The following is a 20,125-nucleotide window of genomic DNA, read 5'->3' as shown; positions in this document are numbered from 1 at the left end:
TGTAGAACTGGGGGCAGTTACCAGGAAGGGCTATATCACTGCTTGGTCGGGCTGGGTATCGGTCAGCAGGTGGTGAGCGTTTGTATTCCCTTCCCTTATTATTTCCCTTATCATTAGTATTATTGGTGGCAGCAGTAGTGGTTTGTGTTATACCTTAGTTATTAAACTGTTCTTATCTCAACCCGTGGGAGTTACATTCTTTTGATTCTCCTCCCCATCCCTCCGGGAGCAGGGTGGGGGAGGAAGGGTGGGGAGTGAGAGAAAGACTGAGTAGTTCTGAGTTTAAACCACAACACACATACACTGCAATGCAAACTGCAGCACCATGCTCTTGCTGACATGCCATGCCTTGTTTGCCCACCCTTTTCATGGCACTTCTGGTTGCTAGCACTCCCGGTTGCTAGCACTCCCTAAGAGCTGCTTTTATGTCTTCTGGGGGGACTTGACTGCTGTTGCTCCTGGCCCCACCCAAGCCCTGTCAGCTTCTGTCACATTAGCTGTAGGTTCTTGTCAGGTTTCTAGGCTTCCCCTGAGGTTCCCCAGTTCAGGAACACCTCCTGTGCACCACACTAGAGTGCTCAGCTACAAACCATGCCTGCACTTGGAACTGCTTTTCTCAGCAATTTGGTCTTTAATATTATGTGACTGTACATTCTTGCACCATGCATTGAAGTGACATAGGAAGGCCTAGATGAATCTTTTAAAGTAGATGGTAGAAATAACAACAGTGCAATTACCACTTCTGGGTATTTACACTACTACACTTGCTTCCTCTCTTTCATACATATCTATAATTATGTACATGTGTTTCTAAGATACATATATTCACACTTACAAGTTCCTATACAATACAAATTATAATCAACACCTGGAAGGTGTGGAAGGGCATTTATCTTCTGCACAGCAACGGAGGTTCCACATTTTTAAAGTCATGACTGAATGATAAATAAACAGTAAGAAATATGTTTTGAAGGAAAAGCTAAGTCTGGAAAAACCAGCCATGTTTCATACCAGAGTGAGGGAGGTAAGTAAAATTGTAGTAGAGATATAAATACATGTTTTGCCTAAGAAAAAAAATGATTGTTTAGCTCTTGGAATTTGTGCTGTTCAGATACACCTTTCTCAACTGCATTCTGTTCTGAAAGACTGAAGATATTACAGTGGCAGGTATGAACAGGGAATGCAGGAGATGGAAGGAAATAAACTGTCCAGGAACAATGGCAATGCAGTGTTCCAGGAAAAGCTGCCTGTTACTATACTCAAATAGCCAAATTTGCTAGCCTTCTCCACCTGTCATTCTAACAAATGGAATTGCAAGATCAGAGGAATTGTTTTTTTTGACAGTAATGTTGCTGGTAAATCAAATTGGCAGTCAATTACAGTACACTTAGGTTCTTATGCACAAGTAATCCAAAGATAACACAAATTCACTCCTGTATTTCTTAACAGTGACCTCAAACCCCAATGTACATATGCATATATGTGTGTGTGTGGGTGTGTGTGAGGACAATTTGTTGTTACCAAACATAAATAATCTGATAAGTGACTCACCTTTTAGGAGCATCCTAGAAGTTCTGAGTTTATATAGATATGCTCATTCTCAACTAGATTAGACATGATTTATTTTGGGTAACAAGAAGAATCATAAATCGTAATTGTCGAAAAAAAAGTGAATTTATCTAAGAATTTTGGATGTCCTGGGCACAGCATTAGGATTTCTGTTCTCTGCACAGGAAGAATGAACTGTATGCTATGTGAAAAGTAAGAAAGTACAGTCAGATTCACTGTATGTTCTGCACATGCGCAGGACTGTTATGAAAATATGCTCACCAGTTTTCCTGGAAGTTTGAAAATCCACCCTGCTAGATATTTGGAAAAATGCCCCGTTACAGGGGAAAAAAAAAAAAAAAAAAAGGACAGAAAAAACCCTGTTTCCCATAAGTCTGTCTTAAGAGAGTATATTGATACACAAGAAGTCCCCTTATATGGGAAAGCTAGCAATGTGTCATGATTTGACCCCAGTCAGCAACTAAGCAGCACTCAGCTGCTCACTTATTCCTCCCTGATGTGATGTGGGAGAAGATCGAAAGAGTAAAGTGAGGAAACTTGTAGGATGAGATAAAGACAGATCAACAGGTAAAGCAAAAGCTGTGTACACAAGCAAAGTGAAACAATTCACCACTTCCCATCAGCAGACAGATGTTCAGCCATTTCCAGGAAAGCAGGGCTCCATCACACATAATGGTTACTTGGAAAGACAAACACCATCACTTCAAACATCTCTCATCCTCCCTTTTTCTTCTTCCAACTTTATATGCTGAACATGACATCACATGTTATGGAATATACCTTTGGTCATTTGGTGTCAGGTGTCCTAGCTGGGTCCCCTCCCAACTTCTTGTGCATCCCCAGCCTACTTGCTAGTGAGTTGGGGTGAGAAGCAGGAAAGACCTTGGCTCTTGGTTCAGTGTAAGCACTGCTCTGCAATAGGGAAAACATCCCTGTGTTATCAACATTGTTTTTATAAAAAATTCAAAACATAGCCCCATATCAGTTACTATCAAGAAAACTATCTCAGGCAAAAGCAGTACACCATGGTAGCTGGCCAAGGAGTCTTAAAGGACTTTTCAAGCAGTTGTGGATTGGGGTCAGTTGCTTAAAATCCACATTATTCTTAGTACATTGAGAATGAAGGATTTTTTGCTGGGTTTCAGACTTTCTTAGTTTCCAAGGGATGCTTTAATAAAAAACTCTTGTTTATAGGAGAAAAACCCCACAACTGGAAAAAAATGTATATATGTAGGGAAAAAATAAATAAAGAAACCCAAGTATTATCAGATTTCAGAAATATTTTTTGAATGTCACCATAAACCATGTCACCATCTCAGTGCTAGAAGAGGCATTAGCTTTCAGTGCATCCACTCTCAGCTCCTCACATACCCTCTGAGAATCAGCTGGCCACAAAGGTATTGATAATAGTTAAGAAAGCAAATATAACCTTGAAACCTCTGAAAAGACTTCATTAGTCTAAACAATATGAAACTTGAAAAGGTACATAGTATTAAATGTTTCTATCTGTTAGAGTAAATATGAACCAGGTCTCGGTTAAAATGAACTGACAGATGTTTAGTTTTTCATGTTTTTTTTTTTTTTTGTAATTTGAAATTGTTATTTTGAAAACTTATTCAGTGTCAAAATAGTGGGTATGTATGATGATGGCTTTATTATGAAATAACCAGGTAAAATAATCTTGATAAAATAAACAGGCAGCGCTAAAAGTGTGCCTATTAGTAAAGAGACATTCTTTGAAATTTGATAATAGCAAAAATCTTTAAGGAATAAATATGAAGGTACTGATTCTGAGAAAGTTTCTTATTCCATTCTGAGGTACTGGAAATGGTATCCCTACAGTCTTGCATGTCTCTCCCATGATGCAGACCCCTTCAGCCTTGTATCTCTCCCAAGATGCAGGGAATTATTGCAAAGTGTTCCAGCTACAAGACCCTGACACATGTAGTGTCTGGGAAACATGAAAGTATTACAGTGCCACACAGTAGGGTGCCTCCTCCATTGGGATAATGTCTTAGGATTGCGTTTGTTGTTTAAATCTTCCAGAGAAAATCATTAAACATTACTTAACTTATTGCCAGTATTAACAATATTGTTTCTACCTGCCTTAAAATGGGTAACTGCTGTGATCTGTAAAAAATAAAAAAAAAAAAAAAATCCCTATAATCTTCCTTGCATTTTATTTTCTTTTTCTTTTCTTTTGCTTGTATTTTCTTTTTTTTTTATTTTTTCCCCTAGTACTTTGGTCATATATGCAGCCAGTAAAAGGGAAAAAAAAAAATCCAGAAATGACTGACATCAAACATAACTCAATGTTCAATCAGTGGCATACCATGCATATTGTGTTAACATAGATTGTAATTACTTTCTCACCAAATGCTACACCAGATCTTTTCACTGAATAAATGTATGTGTGAGATGTGCCATCATTCTATCACTGCCAATTTAATAAACATCTCTTTTGGAGAGAAGAGAAGGTATTTAACTCATTTCTTAGAATTTGCACATTCAGCACTGAAAAGCTATATTTGCTAGGGAATGCAAATGTAAGTTTTTATTAAAAATTGTACAGAATTAATATCTAAAATTATGACGACTGGGAAGGAAAAACAAGAGCCCTGAACCCTAAAAACCTCTGACAGTGCTAGGACATTCAATTGCATCCATTAGGAATACAGAAGAAGAAAGAACCACACAGATGGGATGAGCTTTTCTGTTCTCTACCTATCATTTTCTTCAAATGAAAACAAAAATTAAAATTAGCATTCTGCCTCAAGTCAGTACTCAGCTTTTTGTGTAAACTGTTACATACCCATTTTGTTTGGAATTCCTTCTCAGCTGACTATGCTGTTATCATTTTATGTTCTTGTGAAATAATGGTCAGAAACCTGTGAAGATAAAATAATGTTCTAATGCTTGTTTGTGTGATATTAGAGCTGACCCAGCATTAGTGTGTACTACTGCACATTAGAATATATTGTGTCCACAGCTGTGCAGATTGAGCTGTATAAGAAATGTGAAACTGCAACATAAGGGGGCAGTAAGGAAGTGCAAATGAACAGGAGAAACAGTCAAAATGCTGAGTATAACATGTTAAGCCATGTTGTTTGACATGCTATAAGCTAGCAAAGAACAAAATCAAGCAAGCTTGGAGACAAAGCATCATCAAGCTATAAAACAATTTCACTTTAACAGTTTCTGAACAGCTGCAAACCCACTCTTGGTTCTGGTGCCTTTACTATGATTGTGGGATAGATACCAGTTTTCTATGAGTTTGTGAGGGAAGAATCTGGCCAGGAAGGGAGTGCCTATACTGAAATGGACACATAAATAAATTACCTTCCTACTAAAAATAGGTTTCATTTAATATGAAACAAGGCTTGTGCATTTTATTTCAGACACTTTCAGTAGAAGGAAAGACAATGGAAATGCAGCTCCTAAAGTTCACTAGGTTAGTTTCTGGCTTTTGCCTATTAGTCTGTAGTTTGGTAACTCATTCAGGTTATAGAAGTCATCTTTCACATCTGTTCTCTGTCTGAATCCCACAGAGGCTTAAATTAGGGTGCTCTAGGATATTTCAGAACAGGGATGCTCTGCCTTTATTTTGTTGACATTGTATATTTGAATGAACACTTAAATATCTGAATTGTACGTCCTCATTTAAAGTGATAGAATCATAGAATCATAGTTGATTCTATCAGTTTAAACCAGGACATGTAATTCAGATGTCCAGTTAGGCTAATGGCTGATTCATTAGACTGTAGAGTTTGATCTTTGAAGAAGATATTAGAGTATCCCATAAATAGTGCAACTACATCTAAAAAAGGGGAATGGTAGTGTCCCATATGCCAAACCTCAATTCAGAAATATGACATTACTTTGGGAAAGCAAAATTTGGATTCCTATCTCAGAATTTTCCAATTATTGAGTGAACTAGCTGTAGAATGTTCACAGTTGCTTATTTTAGAAAGTAATTTATTTCCTAAAAAGAATTTGCATCAGGATACATTATGGGAAACAAAATGTAATTAAGAATGGATTTTAATGAAGTCAGAGGATGCCCTCTTTTCACTTCCTACAAGGGACCACAAGGTACTTCTAAGTAGCATTTCCAGATTTTGTTGTTTCATTATGTATTCATTTTCATAGAAAAGTAATAATTTTCAAGTAGGTAACCTTGGAAAAACTTAAAAAGGAAACTATACATTTTCCAGTTAAGTATTGAAAAGATATTCAGGGTTTTGAACCTTTACAGTTTCTGGCAATGTAGTTCTTGAAGAGCTTCTACAGTTTCTTCCTGGTATTAACTGCCTTGAAAATTCAGGATATTGCCGAAAAGCTCCCTTTCATGATTTTCTTCTCTAAGCCCACAGCATTTTTGAGGATTTGACCCATAAGTATTTATTCAATATAAGGATTTCTAAATATATATGTATTTTAGGAAAAGATTATTCTACATTGAAAGAAGTCCACAAAAAAGGAGAAAATCTCATCAACAATGAGACAGTATAAGAGTAACAGATAAGCAGACATTAGCCACACTAGAAAAGCACTCTCCAACCACAAATGAAATCAAAAACATGAATGAAAAAAAAAAAATCATATGCAATTATAACCCAATATCTTGAAGAGCTCTATTTCAGAAAGAAGAAAGATGCTTTAAACTGAAAAAAACTTATCCAGCCTCATTAACTAGACATACGTTTATATGAAAAATACTGAATCCGAAACAAGAATTAAAAAGAAGTTCAAAATCAACCTAAAGTTTTTAGATATTATTAACACTGTCTTTGACTAACCAATTTTATTTTTAATTTGCCCACTCAGAATAGGTCACCATTACTTGGGATAACTGCTACAGTGCCTTTTATTTTCTCAGTTATTTTTAGCTTAGGCCATTTTCAAGATGATTAAGTTTATTTCTCATTAGCTTATAATTTTTTTTCTTTTTTGGTCAGATTCTGCTTCTTTTTAAGTGAACAGTATTTTCTTTTTATATTCTTGAAGGACAAACCTGATGCAAGTTGAAGTGGTGTAATTAGATGACTGTAAGCCATATGTGAGTAAAGAAGAAAAAATAATCCTTTACCTTACAATTCTGTCTGTTATTTATGCAAATGCAGTGAAAGGATCAACTTAATAACTGGGTAAAATTAGTTCTTAGAGTGTATGTTCATTTATCCAAGAAGCACATAGTACCTAAAATAAAGCTAAAAATAAGATAATAAATAAAGCTAAAAAGAAAAACTCATGAAAATTCAGAGAAATATAAAAATTACAATGCACACCTAATAATTTTTAAAATAATGAAATACACTTGATATTCAATTTAGAAGTTAGTCTACAACCCTTAAAATCTGTCTTGAATGATTCAGTGTGAACACATGCAAATTAAACTGAGACTGAAAACACCTTTATCCTTTTAGCTCTCTAGTTTTTCTTGATGCTCAGCTATTAACTGAGATTTACAGTCTTTATGCACGTTTTATTGTGGCTTTTAATTTATTTTCTTTTTTTTTTTTTTGTTACAAGGAAGCCTTTAAGATTTATAAACTCCTGCTAATTGATAGAATGATATCAATCACGGGCCCTGAGGGAACTAGTGGATGTAGTTGCTAAGCAATTATCAATCATATTTGAGAGGTCATGGCAGTCTTGTGAATTTCATGCTGACCAGAAAAGGGGAAACATAACCCTCATTTTTAAATGGGGAAAAAAATGGGCAACTACAGACCAGTCTGTCTCACCTTGTTTTCCAGCAAGATCATGGAGCAGATACTCCTGGAAACTATGCTAAGGAATATGGACAATAAGGGGTGATTCTTTACAGCCACCATGGCTTCACTAAGGGCACACCATGCCTAACAATTGGGTGGCCTTCTATGATGGAGCCATGGCATTGGTGGATGAAGGAAGAGCACTAACATCATTTACTGGACTTGGGCAAAGCATTTGACACTGTCCTGTGCGACATTCGTGTCTCTAAAGTGGAGGATCACTTGGTGGATAAGGAATTGGCTGGATAGTCACACTCAGAGAGTTGTGGTCAATGACTCTATGTCTAAATGGAGACCAGTGATGAGTGTTGTTCCTCAGGGGTCTGTACTGGGACCGGTTCTGTTCAAGATCTTTGTCAGTGACATGGACAGTGGGATTGGGGTGCACCCTTAGCAAGTTTGCCTATAACACCAAGCAGTGCGATGCACCAAGACACTGGGGGGAAGAGATGCCAACCAGAGGAACCTTGACATGCTTGAGAGCTGGGCTAGTGCAAACCTCAAGAAGTTCAACAAGGCCAAGTGCAAGGTCCTGCACCTGGGTGGGGACAATCCCAACCTGGGCAATCTCTGCCCCAGGCTGGGCAGAGACTGGGTTGAGAGTAGCCCTGAGGAGAAGGACTTGGGAGGTGTTAATTAATGAGAAGCTCAACTTGACCTGGCAGTGTATGCTTGCAGCCTAGAAAGCCAGCTCTATGTAGGGCTGCATCAGTGGGAGTGTGACCAGCAGGTCAAGGGCAGTGATTCTCCCCCTCTGCTCAGATCTTATGAGACTCCACCTGGAATACTGTATTCAGCTCTGGAGCCCCCAACATAAGAGGGACATGGACCTGCTCAAGTGAGTTCAGAGGAGGGCCACAAAGATGATCAGAGGGCTTCAGCACCTTACTTACCAAGACAGCCTGAGAGAGGAGGGCTTATTTAGCCTGAAGAAGAGAATGCTCATGGGACACCTTAGAGCAGCCTTCTAGTACCCAAAGGGGGCCTACAAGAAGTGTGAAGAAGGACTTCTTGGGAAGCCATGTAGTGACAGGACAAGGGGACTCAAAGAGGGTAGATTTAAATTAGGCATTACAAAAAAATTCTTTACTATGAGTGTTGTGAAATAGTGGAACAGATTGCCCTGAGAAGCTGGATGCCCCATCCCTGGAAGTGTTCAATGTCAAGGTTGGCTGGGGTTTTGAGCAACCTGGTCTAGTGGAAGATGTTGCTGCCTGTAGCAGGGGTGTTGAAATTAGATGACATCCCTTCCAACTCGAACCATTCTATGTTTCTGTGATTCTATGAATATTGCATGTAAAAACTTAGAATTGTGAAGCCTAAGTATTTTTTCTCTTTGTACTTTGCATCAGTAAATACCAGTGGAAATTTTTAAACTGCAGAACCAAGCACTTTAACATCCAGGATTAATTTCCAGGTATATCTAGAGCAAAAATCTGACTTCGAATATTGTTTCTGTTGCTGCAGCCTAGTATGCAAGGGACAACAATCTGAATAGTCCACCCAAATTTTAACGTCAGAATGAGGGAGACTAGTTATTTCTTGTACTGATCAAGAGGAAGAAGGGTGAACTACCTGTATACTATTGCTGTATTCAATGCAATAGGTATTCAATATTCCTCTCCTACATCTGTCAACCCATATAACTGGCTACGAAATTCAGTCTCAGAAGGGTCTCTTAGCTGTTTCTTTAATGTTGGGGGGTCTTGGAGGTTTTGTCTTCTGTGATATTGATTGCATAAGCCTTCCTGAACCTTTATATTCCTCCAGAGATTTTTATGTTTTAGTCTACCTCTCTTTCCTCCATTTATACCGGACTTTAACATTAGTTTTAGGTCCATTTAGAACCCTTACATCAAATCAATTACCTGAGTAGTAAATAATCTAGTGTTGTCATCTCTGGAAATCTTTTAAGGTTTGAAGCATGTCCACCATTTGCTTTTCATAAAGAGCAATCTCAGTTGTTCAAAAGTAAGACTTCAGATATGTTGATTTTCTGTGAGATAGTGTCAGGGCTAATGACAAATACCTGTGCTACTTTCAGTAGTTCTAGTGAAAGAAAAGAGCCTAGATTCATGTTTCCTTTGGGAACAAAGTCAGCATTCTTGCTATATTTAGGGCTTTTTTTCAACATAAATTTAATGTTTACAATTCCAGAGAATGAAATCCTCCAATGCAGGTGTTCTAATAATGGTAATAATGTCATCAATATTATCGTAAGGTTAATTGTGTATCAGCCAATTTGTATGTTCAGTTGGTCTAGTTGTAGGATAACTTTAATGAGAAGCAGACAGTCAACTGGTAAGAAGAGGATATTATCCATACCATTATTATATATATATATATATATATTATCCATACCATTTGCTTATGAAGAACTTTTGAACAGAGAAAATAAAACTGTTTTCTGGGTTTCACAGAAGAAATCTTTAGAAAATCTCTAAAGAATTTTTTAAACAATTTAAGAAATCTCTAGAAAATTAGGAGTTAAACCTGCATTTTGACTTGGAATCCAGTTAGAATTCATCCAGGTGATAAATTCTTACTGGTATCCTGAGGCATTATTTAGGCAACTGAGCACATATTGTTCCTACACTGCCAATGTTGCATTAATTTATGGAGAGGTAGCTTGCTCTCTATGGAGAGGCCCGCTGTGCCGCCCGGCAGCCATGTCGGCGGGCTGGCAGGCGCCGTGGAAGGCGCTGGGTGCGCTGGGCCGGGAGCTGGCGGCCGAGTGGGCAGCGCAGGACGTGCGGGCCGCGCTGTGCCAGTTGCTGCTGCTCTGGCTGGGCCTCAGCCTGCTCGGCGTGCGCCTGGCCTGGCGTGCCTACGGCGGGGCGGTGGCCGCGCTCTGCTACAGGACGGGCCCCGCTGCCCGCCGCTCCCCCGGCACCGCCTCCGGCCCCGGGCCCGCTCGGCCCCGCGCTCATTCCTTCTCCCCCGCCGCCCGGGCCGGACGCAACGGCGCTGCCGAGCGGCACTGCCCGCCCCGGGACGGCCTGGCAACGGAGCCAGGGAAGACACACCGGGAATGAGGACTGCCAAGACAGCTGGGCGCTGCCTGCACCATTAAAGTGCTGTGCCTCACCTAAAAAAAAAAAAAAACAAAAAAACAAAAAAACAAAAAACAACTGACTGCCACTGCTGAACCCAGGACAGCTGTATTGATGCAAAGTACAGTGTCTGCAACCAAAGGTAAAGGATCATCTTCATAGAATCAGTGGTAAAAAATTGCAATGGTCAAGTTAATGATTAGTGAAGCAAATACTCACCAATGAAAAAAAAAAAATCCAAAGAATGTATAATCAGAAATTTCTGATTTTATAAGAGAATGTTCAGCGATCCTAGAGGGAGAAGACAAACCACAGCAATGATCAGATTTGTGACTTCATGGCAATGAAACTCTTGATTTTGTGTTTGAGGTATAGGTGGTGTTTTCAAAGACAAAGGTACCTAGGCACGTATTCACCCTGACTTACCTTTGGAACAGACTAAGTCCTGTAGACCTTTTGGAAAAAGCATATTGTAGTAAACTTAAATGTTTAATCTGCTGATCAAGTAAAGTTTGTGTATTATATGGCTATAGGTTTTTGTAATGTTGATATTGAGTGAATGAATTTAAGTTTTGTGTAAGTGTCAAACCACAGGAGTGATTCGTGTCGGCAGCCAGGAACTCCTTGTGACCTCTGTGCTTTGTGTGAAACGCATAGAAATGATCATAGTGTTTGCTTGTGAAAGGGAAGAAACAAAGGAGTAATTCCTCTGTGATAATTTTGAATGATAAACCAGTAAGGGTGCCTTTTTGCTTTGTGTAACTGCTCGAGTACTTTTGGGAAGGGGGGTTGGATAATCCAAGGGACACATCCTGTCATAGGATGTGGTGAAAACTATGCATTAAATAGATAGCCCTATGAGGAATGGGACTGATGGAAGTTAAGCTTGTGATAAACATCTTCCTGAGCTTCAGTAAGAAAGTTTCTCAACCGGAAAAAGACCCCAGCAATCAAGAGAGGAACAATGGAAAGGAGCCATAAAGGAGAAGACAGGATTGGCTAAAACCCAGGACTACAACAGTATAAGAAACTGGACCCCAGGGACCCTGGTGTGCATCTTTGGTGGAGCGGAGACTCCCCTGGGCACCCAGCGCTGCTTGCTTATTGCCTCTTACCCTTAATCTATCTGAATAAAATATTTGGAATCAGTCATGGCTAAGACTGAATTTTTATAACACATATGCATTGCTTTCTTTTTTCAGCATTATATATTTGAATCTGTCCTTTTGAAGCAATCTTTTATTCTAATATTGTAATCTTAAAAATAGTAAATATATCATAAAAATTAAATTTATCATGATCTTTTATGTTTCATAAAACAAGCCATCTCACTCCCTCAGCATTATTTTGTCTTCTCCTAGTTTTGATCTCTCTGATCTAAACTTCTGCACCACAGACTGTCATAATTGTTTGTTGTATGATACTGAATTGCTTGTCACACTTCAACAAATAAGAAATCCAGCAACCCTAAGCTCATGCAAATGATTATTATAGCATAATTCATCAAATTGTTTGACAAACATTATACAGCCAGGTCTTACGATAAGCAACACTAATTGCTTTAGCCCTAATTATTTCAAAGGTATAAGAAGCTGAGTTTCCTATAGCAACATGGGAACTTTTATAAAGTTGTCATATAATGAAGCATCTGCTTTGGAGTTTAGGACTTTTTTAGAATCAGAAACAAAAAACATGCTTCCCAATAATGGGTAAAAGAAATGTATCTTGCTAATAATTTGGCACAAATTGAAAGGGTAGGCTTTTAAGTGGTTCAAAGAACAAATTGGACTAATAAAGTAAGAATAAAAGAGCAGGTCCTGAGGGTAGTGTTGCAAAGAGCAATGTGGTCTCTAATTCTGTATTAAGCAAAAGTAATCAAAAGATGTTTAGGTATAAATAAGCGTAGCTGTGAGCAATCTGTTTCCACTCAGTGTGCTTATACCTTAAACCTCAATCCACTGAAACTGGTTTCATGTGATAAGTATTTTAGAGCAAACACACAGCAGGTGCTTACCATTGAATTTTGAAGTTAACTTTTAAGCTCCCTCTCAGAGGAGCAGCAGATTGTGATTTTGTTTTCTGTAGGTTCATGGGAGGTAAGAAAGAAAGCAGGTAGAAGAAATTTGCATTGTTTTCAAGTGTCCAGCACAAGGGCTGTCTTTGGATATGCTAATCTTTTCAAGTACTGTTCATTCAATTTCTCTTTGAGGTGAGTGTTACCTAGGAAGAGGCAGAAGCTATAGTTTTTGCTGCTTGTGTACAAGCCCATGCCCCTCTGGGTGAAACAAGAGCCTGTAGAGAAGGGCTTTTCTTCAGGAGCTGAGGTGTTAGCATAGGTTCTCACTCTTTTATTTTTTTATTTTTCTCTTCAGCTCACTTTCAGGTTTCTCCTTTGATTTTCTCTTTAACTTGTCCCATTCTAGAACAAGGTCCCCAAAATCAGAGTGAAGATACCCTTATGTGCTACCTAAAACTAAGTCATGCCAGTCAGAAAGATATATCAGACTCTCAGCCATTTCCAGGGTAGGTATCACTAATACCATTTTCAGAAACCATTCTCAATATTTAAGGTTTAAATTGTTTGCACTTGAAAGCATATTCATATAAAATAGATTGAAAATGGCAGTATTTACCAATCAAGCCTTTTCTTTCAGAAGAAATTTGTATTTTCTACTAAGTTGGTTTTGGTAGGAAGTATTTAGTTTGTTGGAAAGCTCTTGAAGTGTTTGCTAAAAGAATTTCCTAAGTGAAGAAGTGATTTTTATTTATTTTTTTTTTTTTACTCTTAAGATGCATTCATTCTCTGTTCCATTGACTTACAAAAGAGTAAAATGAAGTAGTACACACACTTCTCTGAATGTGTGTATTAATACCGAAGGATTACTGGTGAAAATTCTAGCAGTTGCAAGGCTGAAAATTATGGGTAAAAAGTCTAAATATTATTTGGTGTTCAGTGAAGAGACAGTTAGCATTCAGAATGTCACGGGAGGGATGCTGAAAATATCCTAGATTACACAGGAAGATAAATGAGGTGACGCATTTTGAACCAATTGCAGCTTTTTCAATCCTGTTCTCAGTCTTGAAAACAGTGTTGCAACAGCCATATCAAATGTCTGCTGACCATGTGCAAGTGGAAGATGGTGCTGATTGCATGCTATATTACAATGCAGAATAATTTTCTAATTCTTTTTATTCCTCCATGCTACCAGAAAGAAATTTTTAACTTTTTTTTTTTTTTTTTTTTTTTTTTTATAGTGTCATTTAGCAGGTTTTCAGGGCCATCTGTACACAGCAGTTCCTGTGGTGTTTGTGGTTATTTGTGATTGACGCTGACATACAAAAGTTGCTGCATTTGGTCTGCTCTTGATGTCTTTAAAAACTGTGCCTTTCCCAGTCTTTCCAATGTTTCCTTTATACATTAAAGATGCAGGAAAAGAAGATAGGTGTATGAGAAAAACTAGATGTATAGTAAAATAGAAGTTTGTTCTTTGGCTTGTGTAATACGTCTACAGATTCTTTTGTAAGAGTTGTGGAGCCATGTGGATAAAACACTTCTTCAGAAAGCTTTTGATGTAAAGCTAACGTTCATATGTGCAAAGTTTCAGTTCTCATTTGTCATTCTCTGACAAATGGCTCTGCTTTAAGATTTCACCCAGTTGCGTGTCTTGCTATTTGGTAAGGCAAATAACTGGTTTGCTAGAAATCCAGGAGAGGGCTTTCTCATGGCTATGGATTTCCCTGCTGCACAGTGGCTTCCATTTCTACTCTTAAAACCATTTTAGCATAATTTATCTGTTTTCTAAAAATCTATTTAACAAAATTTAGTTATTATAGTAATGAGGGTTCAAAAATGTATGGGTATGGAAAACTTAGAGAGGGTTTCTTCCCTTTCAATAACATTTTTTAAATTTTGTTATTTTTTAAATTTTGAAAATAATTGAGATGAATGTGTATGATTATTCTTTCTGTCTGAAAAAGTTAGCAATATTCAAAGACAGGTGTTTGAACCTATATACAGGCAGCTAAAGAAACAGGATCATCAAAGATTAACATCAAGTTATATGAACCTAAAATAAAGCAATACCATCTGACATGTGAGACATGTACAGAGACATTTTAATGACACAGTGTTATTTGTCAGTAAAACTATAAACACCATGACAATACTGGAAGTTCTTCAATATTAGGAAAAGCAATTTTAAAACTCAGTGATTCCTGAAGGAACTGACTATACAAATAAAAAAGTTGCTTGGTTAGAGTCCATCCTATTCAGCATAGTCTATTTTATATCAAGGTCGTGATTGGTTTCAAAGATATATAACATACTTCAGTTAATATCTTCTAATACAGCAAGACATATAGTATAACATGCTTTACAAGATATTTATCTTCAGGAGATACCTGGTCCCTCTTACTTGTGTGACAAAGAATTAAATGTAACATAAAACACATAACTGCCTTACCTTAGATGAAGTGTATGTTTATACATTGTCATGCAGTTATAGGAAATTATGCTTTAGCAATTATTAAATAAAAATAAATAAATCTTACATTTGGGACAATAAGAAAAAATGCAAGAGGAGCTCAAAGGCACTAGTGCAAGAAAAGGTAGAACCTGAAGGAAAAACACTGGCAAATTTGATTTTGCTTTGGGGAAAGTTTGGTTCTAATAGCTTCTATATGGGTGGGGAAAAAAAAACCCAAACAAACAAACAAAAAAAAAAACACACGCTCCCCCACCTCAAAAAAAACCACCCACCCCACCCCCCCAAAAATAACCCCAAACCAAACAAGGAAAACCCTCAGTCAATTTGTGTCGGAAAAAGAAATGGTAATCCCTCAAAAGCAAGAATGCAAAGATGAAACAGAACACTGATCTTAAAAATTTGACTTTTTCTGTGTTTTACCAGCTTTGTGAAGGCCTTTGGACAAGTATGATTTGTATTATCTCTTTAATGAGGAGCATTAAAATCATGCAGGAATATTGATCAAGGAAGATTTTATTATGTGAACCAGGAAGATAATTCGTTTATATTTCACCTGTCTGGAAGACTGCCTCATAAAAGGTATTTTTCTGGCTGCTTTGAGACTGGCATGTAGGTTTTCTTGCATTCATTCAGGGATCCTGAATCTAAATGTATCATACTCAACATGGCATAATGTATTTGACTTAGAAACATGAGATATAATTAATACCTAATTATTTCATGACAGTGAAGTGGCTGAAGACTTTGAATGAATAGACGTGTATTCTGTAGCATCTTTTGGAAGTCTGGCTTTCCATGATGATATTCACCATTACAGTTGAAATTAATAATTTCTATTACATTTTACCCTTTGGACGTATATTTTGAACAGTAAAGAAAGAATATTTTTCACTGAATCTTTTGATCCAGTGCATCCCAATCATTGGAGGCATTGGGAACAATACAGAACTTCCCTGGGTGCCTGGGAAATTGCCTTAGGATGAAGTAAAATTATTTTTAGAATATTTTTCACTGGCAAGTGTTCTCTCAGATAGAATTCTTTCTACGTGTTGAAACAGAATTAGCCCTGGTTCCCCTAAGGGGACACTTATTCACTACTAGTTCACCCAGTTTCACCTGCCCTGTGATTGCTTTCTTCTCCTTGCACTGAGTCAATTCACCTCACTTTGTAGAGAAAATGTGCTATAATGTGTTCAGGACTGTCACAGCCAGTTTCCAACATTCCCTACACTCCATATCTGGAATGGCTAAACACCTGCCTGGCCACGTACCCTAGAGCGAAGGGGATGAGAGCCAAGAAAACAGTAGATGTGCAGGTTTGGGTTGGTATGGTTTAGTTGGGAGGCAGTTTTGCATGCTGTGTAGTATGTAAAATTGCACATTATTTTATTATTATTATTATTATTATTATTATTATTATTATTATTTAACTTATTAAACTTGAGTGCCACCAGAAAAAGGTGCAAATTTTTTTGGGTCAGGTATTGGGAGCCCTCATTTTGCTGTTGTGTCAGATTCATGAACTATTTGTTTTGAGGCAAAATAATGCTCTGTATTTTTGTGCTGATTTTTGACTCTTGTCAATGCTCCCAGCATATAAATCTATCCAAATCTTTTTTTTATTTTTTAATATAAACTGAGCTGGTTTAAGTAAAATGGTATTCCAGATGTTACAGAAATATGTATATTAAAGTAGACATCACAAGATTTATACTATTCAATTCTCTGATCTAGAATGTATTTTGAATAATACGATATATGTAAATTAATACAGAATAACTCTTTTCCTTTGAGGTATTAGCAAGTTGATGTGATTCATGTTATCTGTATAGGAGAACTGTGTTCAGGTTCCCGTTGCATGAGAAAATGTTTCATCCTTCTGTCTATATCAGTACACCAGTAGTCAGCAAAAACTGGTAGGCTGTGCCTCAAAATATGAAATTAATCTGTGGAAGAGGTGTCCTGGGTTCAGCAGTAGCAGTCAGTTTTTCTCCTTCTTGGTAGCTGTTGCAGCACTGTGTTTTTGACTTTTGGCCTGGGAACAAAGCTGATAACACCGATGTTTAAACTGACCAAGGACTTTGTGGGTCTCATGCTCTGCCAGGGAGGAGGAGGGGCCGGGAGGAAGCGGGGACAGGACACCTGACCCAAACTAGCCAAAGAGGTATTCCATACCACAGCACATCATGCCAGGGGATGTAACTGGGAGCTACCCGGAAGGGCACGTCCTCTTTTCTGTCGGGCTCTCTTTTCCGGCAGGCGGTATCGTATTCTCTTCCCTTGTTATTTCTCTTAATCATTATTATTATTGGTGGCAGCAGTAGTGATTTGTGTTATACCTTAGTTACTGGACTGTTTTTATCTCAACCCGTGGGAGTTACATTCTTTCGATTCTCCTCCCCATCCCTCTGGGGGGTGGGGGGGGAAGTAGACTGCGTGGTTCTAATTTACGGCCTGGGCTTAAACCACGACAGTTCTTTTTGGCGCCCAACGTGGGGCACGAAGGGTTGAGATAATGACAGATCTGACCGGAGTGTGTCTAATCGTATTTGTGATAAGCATTCAGTGTTTTGGATTAATAGTCACTCGTCACAATGCTGATTTATTGGCTCTCAAAGTTGTTGTTTTTGATCTCACAGTCTCAATATGCCGTAGCTTACTTAGAGCCGGTATTTGCTGTGTTAGTGTTTTTCAAGTGTGGGGCTTGGGCTAAGGTTATTGTCTCATTGTATTTTATGGTAATGACTTGTAATACAATAGAAAAATTGATCATGAAACTGGTCTGGCTTATGTTCCCAGTGTGGTCACCACCTTTATACTTTGGGAAGTATATAATACAAGTGCTTAGCAACTATACATCTTTTTTCTCCTTCCTGGGTGGTCAACCTATGAAGAAGACATTCTTTTACCCTCCCAGTGCCCCTCCCAGACCATTTACAGCATCATTTGAGAGTTTTGAAGTTTTTGAGTGGCCTTTTAATATTGTTGAGACCTGTTTGCTGATTGTGATGGGGATCACCATGTTGGCACGCATACAGAGTGTGTTTTGTCCACAACCATTACGTCTGATCTCAAGAGTTAAGCAGAGTCGGGTTTGGGCCTTGTCTGGGGTTAGACGACAAAATAGGGGGACCGAGAGATTTTCCCCGAGGTTGGACAGCCATGAGTGGCAGGGTGTGTGGGATAGTATAGGCAAGTATCTAGGTCAGTGGGCCCCTCCAGTGCTTTGGAATTTCACCACCAAACAAGTGCAAAATCCAGAAGAATTAGTAAAACACTTAAATATGGTGTGTTGTCATCCTGGTCATACCAGAGAGGGACAAATCATGTCAACGTGCTGGGGCTTGGCCTATGCTTACCGGGCCTTGTTCAACACTATCCAGCACCTTCAAAAGGGAAAAAATGTCCCTGGATCTGAGGGCGAAGCAACAGACAGCGCAGCTACTCCAGCTCCGAGCACAGCAGCTACACCAGCATCAGCAACAAGTACAGCAGCTACTCAAACTTCGACTGCAACAGACAGCGAAGCTACCCCAGCTCCAAGCACAGCAGCTACACCACCCCCAGCGACAAGTACTGTTGCTACTCAAACCACAGTGATAATGACTGCAGCTAAACCAGAGGACCAATTCGTACCAATATTGATTGCCCCTGTACACAAGAGAAAAAACAAAAAAGAGACAAGAAGGGTGAAGCAAGATGGAGAAGCAATGTATTCACCACCCGGGCCACCATCTGATCAGGAGTCATCATCACATGATGAAGAAGAAGAAGAGGTGACTTCTCGACCTCGGACCTCAACCGAGCTACGGAATATGCGAAAAGATTTTCCCCGTCAACCAGGGGAGCACATCGTCACCTGGTTGCTCCGATGCTGGGCTGGATGTTCAAAGGCAGGGTCTCCTCTACACATCATGCAACCGATGCGACATGGAGTAAATGGGCTGCACTAACTACACAACGAACTCGAATAGGAAATCCCAGTCGTCCAGGCCTTCTAGAAGTCATCATGGACTGGCCAGAGGGCAAAGATTTTGGAATGTCACCAGAGGAGGAGGTGATGCGTGCTGAAGAGGCCCCACCATATAATAAACTGTCAGAAAGTGAAAAGCAGTATGCCTTGTTTACTGATGGGTCCTGCCGTATTGTGGGAAAGCATTGGAGATGGAAGGCAGCTGTATGGAGTCCTCAACGACAAGTTGCAGAAACTGCTGAAGGAGAGGGTGAATCGAGTCAGTTTGCCGAGGTGAAAGCCATCCAGCTGGCCCTGGACATTGCTGAACGAGAAAAGTGGCCAGTATTTTATCTCTATACTGACTCATGGGTGGTGGCAAATGCCCTGTTGGGGTGGTTGCAGCAATGGAAGCAGAGCAACTGGCAACGCAGAGGTAAACCCATCTGGGCTGCTGCACTGTGGCAAGATATCGCTGCCCAGGTGCAGAACCTGGTGGTGAAGGTACGCCATGTAGACGCCCATGTACCCAAGAGTCGGGCCACTGAGGAACACCAGAACAACCAACAAGTGGATAAAGCTGCTAAGATTGAAGTGGCTCAGATGGACTTAGATTGGCAACATAAAGGTGAATTATTTTTGGCCCGGTGGGCCCATGACAAGAGGCAATTTGACTGTGTTACAGACTATCATTTTGGAAATTGAATCTCTACATTTCCTGATAAACTTTACCTCTTCATGCTTTTTCCTAAAAGGTCTTTTAGATTTTTCTGCAACACACCTTACAGTGTACTCACATGCGCCTCTCTTGAAATTGTTGGTTTATTTGCTAAAGGAGCTTTTTAAATAGATGTTGTATTTTTTTTACCATTGAAACCTCAGAGAAGCGCTTAGAGGTATTTGTGCAATATTTATGAGGAATTGCCTTAACATGCTACAACACTGTTGAGCTTTAAAAATAGTTTTCATCAGGATGAACTCAATGATGCTCAGTCAAGAAAATCCAGATAAAGCTCATGAAACAGGTTTTACAAATTCTAGTATGAAGCTTCTGTCTTCAATGGATCTTGATACTTCTGTATTGAAGTGTCCTTTAACCAGCTCCTTTGAGGATCATAGTGACCCTAGAAAAATAGGTAGAACATTTTACTGAGTAGCATGAACATGATAAACTCTGTTTAGTGAGTGGTTGTAGCTCTAAAATAGCCAAGGGTTGCATGTAAATGGGAGGTGTTGCAAGCATCCTGCAGAGTACTCAAAAGGAGTTTTTAAAAGCACTTGTCTGCT

General features: G+C 38.9%; 1 protein-coding gene across 1 annotated transcript; it reads left to right on the top strand.

Moving 5' to 3' along the window:
* Positions 1–9,982: 9,982 nt before the first annotated feature.
* On the top strand, positions 9,983–10,534 carry LOC308217564 (uncharacterized protein). Its single transcript, XM_080610701.1, has one exon. It carries the CDS (start codon positions 10,016–10,018, stop codon positions 10,379–10,381), a length of 366 nt encoding a protein of 121 aa, XP_080466827.1. The 5' UTR covers positions 9,983–10,015; the 3' UTR covers positions 10,382–10,534.
* The last annotated feature ends 9,591 nt before the right edge of the window (positions 10,535–20,125 follow it).

The sequence above is a fragment of the Psittacula echo genome (genome assembly GCF_963264785.1).
Source record: "Psittacula echo genome assembly, chromosome: 2".
Classification (NCBI taxonomy): domain Eukaryota; kingdom Metazoa; phylum Chordata; class Aves; order Psittaciformes; family Psittacidae; genus Psittacula; species Psittacula echo.
This window is presented reverse-complemented; position numbering and strand designations above follow the sequence as displayed.